The sequence below is a fragment of the Borostomias antarcticus genome (assembly GCF_949987555.1).
Source record: "Borostomias antarcticus genome assembly, chromosome: 6".
NCBI lineage: Eukaryota > Metazoa > Chordata > Actinopteri > Stomiiformes > Stomiidae > Borostomias > Borostomias antarcticus.
This window is the reverse complement of record NC_140239.1, coordinates 27,035,038-27,042,537: the sequence shown is the minus strand read 5'-3', so window position 1 is coordinate 27,042,537 and position 7,500 is coordinate 27,035,038. Positions and strand designations below refer to the sequence as shown.

General features: G+C 61.1%; 1 protein-coding gene across 1 annotated transcript in view; it reads left to right on the top strand.

The window, feature by feature from the left end:
• pak5 (p21 protein (Cdc42/Rac)-activated kinase 5) overlaps nucleotides 1–7,500 on the top strand; it is a gene marked incomplete at both ends in the record, with an annotated part of 43,408 nt that overhangs the window by 29,490 nt on the left and 6,418 nt on the right. Inside the window, 3 exons of the mRNA XM_084439460.1 lie at nucleotides 5,925–6,143; nucleotides 6,290–6,431; nucleotides 6,578–6,732. Of these exons, the coding sequence (XP_084295586.1) occupies nucleotides 5,925–6,143; nucleotides 6,290–6,431; nucleotides 6,578–6,732 (516 nt within the window). The remainder of the gene's footprint in view (nucleotides 1–5,924; nucleotides 6,144–6,289; nucleotides 6,432–6,577; nucleotides 6,733–7,500) is intronic.

Sequence of the window (7,500 nt, the reverse complement as noted above, 5' to 3'; positions counted from 1 at the left end):
GAGTGTGTTGGGGGCAGGTAGGGGTGTTGGGGGGAGAGTGTGTTGGGGGCAGGTGGGGGTGTTGGGGGAGTGTGTGTTGGGGGCAGGTGGGGGTGTTGGGGGGAGAGTGTGTTGGGGGCAGGTAGGGGTGTTGGGGGGAGAGTGTGTTGGGGGCAGGTAGGGGTGTTGGGGGGAGAGTGTGTTGGGGGCAGGTAGGAGTGTTGGGGACAGTTAGGGGTGTTGGGGGCAGGTGGGGGTGTTGGGGGGAGAGTGTGTTGGGGGCAGGTAGGGGTGTTGGGGGGAGAGTGTGTTGGGGGCAGGTAGGGGTGTTGGGGGGAGAGTGTGTTGGGGGCAGGTAGGGGTGTTGGGGGGAGAGTGTGTTGGGGGCAGGTAGGGGTGTTGGGGGGAGAGTGTGTTGGGGGCAGGTAGGGGTGTTGGGGGGAGAGTGTGTTGGGGGCAGGTAGGGGTGTTGGGGGGAGTGTGTGTTGGGGGCAGGTAGGGGTGTTAGGGGGAGAGTGTGTTGGGGGCAGGTAGGGGTGTTGGGGGGAGAGTGTGTTGGGGGCAGGTAGGGGTGTTGGGGGGAGAGTGTGTTGGGGGCAGGTGGGGGTGTTGGGGGAGTGTGTGTTGGGGGCAGGTGGGGGTGTTGGGGGGAGAGTGTGTTGGGGGCAGGTAGGGGTGTTGGGGGGAGAGTGTGTTGGGGGCAGGTAGGGGTGTTGGGGGGAGAGTGTGTTGGGGGCAGGTAGGGGTGTTGGGGGGAGAGTGTGTTGGGGGCAGGTAGGGGTGTTGGGGGGAGAGTGTGTTGGGGGCAGGTAGGGGTGTTGGGGGGAGAGTGTGTTGGGGGCAGGTAGGGGTGTTGGGGGGAGAGTGTGTTGGGGGCAGGTAGGGGTGTTGGGGGGAGAGTGTGTTGGGGGCAGGTAGGGGTGTTGGGGGGAGAGTGTGTTGGGGGCAGGTAGGGGTGTTGGGGGGGAGTGTGTTGGGGGCAGGTAGGGGTGTTGGGGGGAGAGTGTGTTGGGGGCAGGTAGGGGTGTTGGGGGGGGAGTGTGTTGGGGGCAGGTAGGGGTGTTGGGGGGAGAGTGTGTTGGGGGCAGGTAGGGGTGTTGGGGGGAGAGTGTGTTGGGGGCAGGTAGGGGTGTTGGGGGGAGAGTGTGTTGGGGGCAGGTAGGGGTGTTGGGGGGAGAGTGTGTTGGGGGCAGGTAGGGGTGTTGGGGGGAGTGTGTGTTGGGGGCAGGTAGGGGTGTTAGGGGGAGAGTGTGTTGGGGGCAGGTAGGGGTGTTGGGGGGAGAGTGTGTTGGGGGCAGGTAGGGGTGTTGGGGGGAGAGTGTGTTGGGGGCAGGTAGGGGTGTTGGGGGGAGAGTGTGTTGGGGGCAGGTAGGGGTGTTGGGGGGAGAGTGTGTTGGGGGCAGGTGGGGGTGTTGGGGGAGTGTGTGTTGGGGGCAGGTGGGGGTGTTGGGGGGAGAGTGTGTTGGGGGCAGGTAGGGGTGTTGGGGGGAGAGTGTGTTGGGGGCAGGTAGGGGTGTTGGGGGGAGAGTGTGTTGGGGGCAGGTAGGAGTGTTGGGGACAGTTAGGGGTGTTGGGGGCAGGTGGGGGTGTTGGGGGGAGAGTGTGTTGGGGGCAGGTAGGGGTGTTGGGGGGAGAGTGTGTTGGGGGCAGGTAGGGGTGTTGGGGGGAGAGTGTGTTGGGGGCAGGTAGGGGTGTTGGGGGGAGAGTGTGTTGGGGGCAGGTAGGGGTGTTGGGGGGAGTGTGTGTTGGGGGCAGGTAGGGGTGTTGGGGGGAGAGTGTGTTGGGGGCAGGTAGGTGTGTTGGGGGGAGAGTGTGTTGGGGGCAGGTAGGGGTGTTGGGGGGAGAGTGTGTTGGGGGCAGGTAGGGGTGTTGGGGGGAGAGGGTGTTGGGGGCAGGTAGGGGTGTTGGGGGGAGAGTGTGTTGGGGGCAGGTAGGGGTGTTGGGGGGAGAGTGTGTTGGGGGCAGGTAGGGGTGTTGGGGGGAGAGTGTGTTGGGGGCAGGTAGGGGTGTTGGGGGGAGAGTGTGTTGGGGGCAGGTAGGGGTGTTGGGGGGAGTGTGTGTTTGGGGCAGGTAGGGGTGTTGGGGGGGGAGTGTGTGTTGGGGGCAGGTAGGGGTGTTGGGGGGAGAGTGTGTTGGGGGCAGGTAGGGGTGTTGGGGGGAGAGTGTGTTGGGGGCAGGTAGGGGTGTTGGGGGGGAGAGTGTGTTGGGGGCAGGTAGGGGTGTTGGGGGGAGAGTGTGTTGGGGGCAGGTAGGGGTGTTGGGGGGAGAGTGTGTTGGGGGCAGGTGGGGGTGTTGGGGGAGTGTGTGTTGGGGGCAGGTGGGGGTGTTGGGGGGAGAGTGTGTTGGGGGCAGGTAGGGGTGTTGGGGGGAGAGTGTGTTGGGGGCAGGTAGGGGTGTTGGGGGGAGAGTGTGTTGGGGGCAGGTAGGAGTGTTGGGGACAGTTAGGGGTGTTGGGGGCAGGTGGGGGTGTTGGGGGGAGAGTGTGTTGGGGGCAGGTAGGGGTGTTGGGGGGAGAGTGTGTTGGGGGCAGGTAGGGGTGTTGGGGGGAGAGTGTGTTGGGGGCAGGTAGGGGTGTTGGGGGGAGAGTGTGTTGGGGGCAGGTAGGGGTGTTGGGGGGAGTGTGTGTTGGGGGCAGGTAGGGGTGTTGGGGGGAGAGTGTGTTGGGGGCAGGTAGGTGTGTTGGGGGGAGAGTGTGTTGGGGGCAGGTAGGGGTGTTGGGGGGAGAGTGTGTTGGGGGCAGGTAGGGGTGTTGGGGGGAGAGGGTGTTGGGGGCAGGTAGGGGTGTTGGGGGGAGAGTGTGTTGGGGGCAGGTAGGGGTGTTGGGGGGAGAGTGTGTTGGGGGCAGGTAGGGGTGTTGGGGGGAGAGTGTGTTGGGGGCAGGTAGGGGTGTTGGGGGGAGAGTGTGTTGGGGGCAGGTAGGGGTGTTGGGGGGAGAGTGTGTTGGGGGCAGGTAGGGGTGTTGGGGGGAGTGTGTGTTTGGGGCAGGTAGGGGTGTTGGGGGGGAGTGTGTGTTGGGGGCAGGTAGGGGTGTTGGGGGGAGAGTGTGTTGGGGGCAGGTAGGGGTGTTGGGGGGAGAGTGTGTTGGGGGCAGGTAGGGGTGTTGGGGGGAGAGTGTGTTGGGGGCAGGTAGGGGTGTTGGGGGGAGAGTGTGTTGGGGGCAGGTAGGGGTGTTGGGGGGAGAGTGTGTTGGGGGCAGGTAGGGGTGTTGGGGGGAGTGTGTGTTGGGGGCAGGTAGGGGTGTTGGGGGGAGAGTGTGTTGGGGGCAGGTAGGGGTGTTGGGGGGAGAGTGTGTTGGGGGCAGGTAGGGGTGTTGGGGGGAGAGTGTGTTGGGGGCAGGTAGGGGTGTTGGGGGGAGAGTGTGTTGGGGGCAGGTAGGGGTGTTGGGGGAGAGTGTGTTGGGGGCAGGTAGGGGTGTTGGGGGGAGAGTGTGTTGGGGGCAGGTAGGGGTGTTGGGGGGAGAGTGTGTTGGGGGCAGGTAGGGGTGTTGGGGGGAGAGTGTGTTGGGGGCAGGTAGGGGTGTTGGGGGGAGAGTGTGTTGGGGGCAGGTTGGGGTGTTGGGGGGGAGAGTGTGTTGGGGGCAGGTAGGGGTGTTGGGGGGAGAGTGTGTTGGGGGCAGGTAGGGGTGTTGGGGGGAGAGTGTGTTGGGGGCAGGTAGGGGTGTTGGGGGGAGAGTGTGTTGGGGGCAGGTAGGGGTGTTGGGGGGAGAGTGTGTTGGGGGCAGGTAGGGGTGTTGGGGGGAGAGTGTGTTGGGGGCAGGTAGGGGTGTTGGGGGGAGAGTGTGTTGGGGGCAGGTAGGGGTGTTGGGGGGAGAGTGTGTTGGGGGCAGGTAGGGGTGTTGGGGGGAGAGTGTGTTGGGGGCAGGTAGGGGTGTTGGGGGGAGAGTGTGTTGGGGGCAGGTAGGGGTGTTGGGGGGAGAGTGTGTTGGGGGCAGGTAGGGGTGTTGGGGGGAGAGTGTGTTGGGGGCAGGTAGCGGTGTTAGGGGGAGAGTGTGTTGGGGGCAGGTAGGGGTGTTGGGGGAGAGTGTGTTGGGGGCAGGTAGGGGTGTTAGGGGGAGAGTGTGTTGGGGGCAGGTAGGGGTGTTGGGGGGAGAGTGTGTTGGGGGCAGGTAGGGGTGTTGGGGGGAGAGTGTGTTTGGGGCAGGTAGGGGTGTTGGGGGGGAGAGTGTGTTGGGGGCAGGTAGGGGTGTTGGGGGGAGAGTGTGTTGGGGGCAGGTGTTGGGGGGAGAGTGTGTTGGGGGCAGGTGTTGGGGGGAGAGTGTGTTGGGGGCAGGTAGGGGTGTTGGGGGGAGAGTGTGTTGGGGGCAGGTAGGGGTGTTAGGGGGAGAGTGTGTTGGGGGCAGGTAGGGGTGTTGGGGGGAGAGTGTGTTGGGGGCAGGTAGGGGTGTTGGGGGGAGAGTGTGTTGGGGGCAGGTAGGGGTGTTAGGGGGAGAGTGTGTTGGGGGCAGATAGGGGTGTTGGGGGGAGAGTGTGTTGGGGGCAGGTAGGGGTGTTAGGGGGGAGAGTGTGTTGGGGGCAGGTAGGGGTGTTAGGGGGAGAGTGTGTTGGGGGCAGGTAGGGGTGTTGGGGGGAGAGTGTGTTGGGGGCAGGTAGGGGTGTTGGGGGGAGAGTGTGTCACAGGAATTATGTCCATCACTGTTTTTCTCAAAAACTGTCAAACTCTCCTCACACATTTTTTGGTCAATTGACGCCCCAATTTCTACACTGCATCGTCAGACTGCCCTCCACAAACGATCTTCACAGTGCTGCGCAGCAACTAGAATTCATTTTAAGTTTGCTACTGTAGTTACATTTTCCCCTTTTATTCTTGACGTTTCATTGTAAACGCTTTTTTAACCCCATTTTTACACCATCTTTAAGATGCGAGATACATGAAAGAAATTGGAGATATACTTTTATTTAGAATTTCCAGTGTACTGTATGGCCCAGTTTGCTTCCTGTATTCCTTGTGTTGTACGGTACATGACGTGATTTAATGACTCAGCGCTTCTAAAAGGTCACTGCTGAGTCATGACTCCATAGAGTAGGGATGTAGAATGAAGGGCAGGACCAAGATGGGAGGACGCAATGACCGACACACACACACACACACACACACACACACTCACACTGTGTACACACACACACACACACACACACACACACTCACACTGTGTGTGCTGAGATCCGTCGTGTCAGAAAGGAAAGAGGCAATTTTCACCTGTCAGAGCTATGACTCAGCACTAAACTAGCACTAAACTCCCATTGTACTCGGTGTGTGTGTGTGTGTGTGTGTGTGTGTGTGTGTGCGTGTGTGTCTGTGCATGTGTGCGTGTGCCAAATGTCAGGATTATTAATGTATTAATGTGTGTGTGTGTGCCTCTTGAATGTCTTCAAGTAGGGAGCATGTGAAGTTCTCATCGACAGTACTACCTTGAAACACGTTTAGAAACGTTTCCTTAGCGTTCTGTGAGCGATGCAGACAGGTGGGCTCGAGGCAGCCCTCGTCAGAACAGGGGCTTAAGGGAACGGTGGCGTGTTGCGCCCCAGATATGGGCGTTCCCCTGGCTAACATCAGCTGTGTGATGAATGGGGCTGCTTAACTGTGTGTGTGTGTGCGTGTGTGTGTGTGTTTGCGTGCGTGTGTGTGTTTTGTGTGCGTGTGCAGGGCGCTATTATGATAAAGTATCAGCCCTGTTCCAGGAACTAAATGTCCTCCATTAAATTTGTCCACTAATGCACCTACACAGCTGCCAAGGCAACGAGAACATATTTTACAATTATCTGCGAGGTAGATGAGAGAGGGAGGAAGATTGGTGTTGGAACAGTGAAATCAGTAGTGTTTGTGATGTGTTTGTGTTTCACAGTCATGTTTAGATACGTCTCGTGTCGATAACAGGCGTGTGTGTGTGAGGCAGTGAAAGAACGTACAGTAAATCTGAACCCGAATGTTTTGACTCTCGTCCCCAGGGCGACTACGACCGCGCCTCGCGGGACGGGAGTCCCCAGGTCCCGGGCGGCGACGCCTACCCCCGCGGACCGCTCAAGCTACCTCAGAGCCACCCCAAGCCCCCGTCCGGCTACCCCCTGGTCCCCGGGCACCTCCAGTACCCCCCGGTGTTCCACCACTACAAACCCTCCCCCTACCACCACCCGCCATCTCAGCCCAGCCCTCCCTACACCCCGCAGGTGGGCTCTCTGAGTGTGTGTGTGTGTGTGTGTCCGTATTTCTTTTTGTGCGTTCTCCATATACCCGCGATGGGCGTTGAATCTTTTGACGTTCGACCAGCTCGTTTGCTCCGTGTGAACAAGCATGGTGTGTCTGTCTCCTGCAGGGGGCGTACTCCCAGCCCTCGTCCCCCTACATCCCCCCCGGGGCGTACCCCCCGCCCTCCTGGGGCTCCAGCTCGGACGCCCAGCCCTCCAGGGTCTCCCACGAGCAGTTCAGGGCCGCCCTGCAGCTGGTGGTCAACCCAGGTCAGACGCACACACGTGCACACGCACGCACGCACGCACACACACACACACACACACACACACACACACACATAGAAGGCAGACAGACATTTTATGATAGTTGTTTGAGTGTGTGTGTGTGTGTGTGTGTGTGACGTTGACCCCAGGTGACCCCAGGGAGTACCTGGACAGCTTCATAAAGATTGGCGAGGGCTCGACGGGCATCGTGTGCATCGCCAGCGAGAGGCACAGCGGGAAGCAGGTGGCGGTGAAGAAGATGGACCTGAGGAAGCAGCAGAGGAGAGAGCTGCTCTTCAACGAGGTGAGGCAGGGCTCCGGCTTCATCCAGGGGTTGGGGATGAGGTGCTGGGTCTTCATCCAGGGGGTCGGGGATGAGGTGCTGGGTCTTCATCCAGGGGTTCGGGATGAGGCGCTGGGTTTTCATCCAGGGGTTGGGGATGAGGCGCTGGGTCTTCATCCAGGGGTTGGGGATGAGGCGCTGGGTCTTCATCCAGGGGTTGGGGATGAGGCGCTGGGTCTTCATCCAGGGGTTGGGGATGAGGCGCTGGGTCTTCATCCAGGGGTTCAGGGTGGGTCTGGATCAGGGGGGGATTTCGACTTATATGACTGCGATATACTTGCTTTTTATTACTACACATATGCATCTACCACCAGGGGAGGTACAGATTATTAGAAATTCTCTGTGACATTTTCGAACCGTCGAAGCGTCTATAACTGCCGCCCTCGAGACCCAACGCGTCAAATCTTACGGCAAGACTCGAGAACGAGGCCGACGCGCCGAAAGTGGCGTCGCGGCCGCTGAGTGCGGAGGCGTCGTCGCCGAACAGACCGCCGCCCGTTCGTCTCGGTTACAAACCGCCGCGGCTCTGCCGTCGGCAGTTGACCCGCCGCTACAGACGTTGCCAAGGCAACCGGTGCTGAATTCGGCGTTCGGAGGGGGTTGATCCGACCGTCCCACTGCGCCCCCTGTCAGCCTGACAGACACAAATAGAACGTTCCTTTAGTTCTTGGCCCCTGTGGTCGTGTCAGAGCGACCGGAGCAGCGGAACGAGCTTCTCTGACCGGGAGA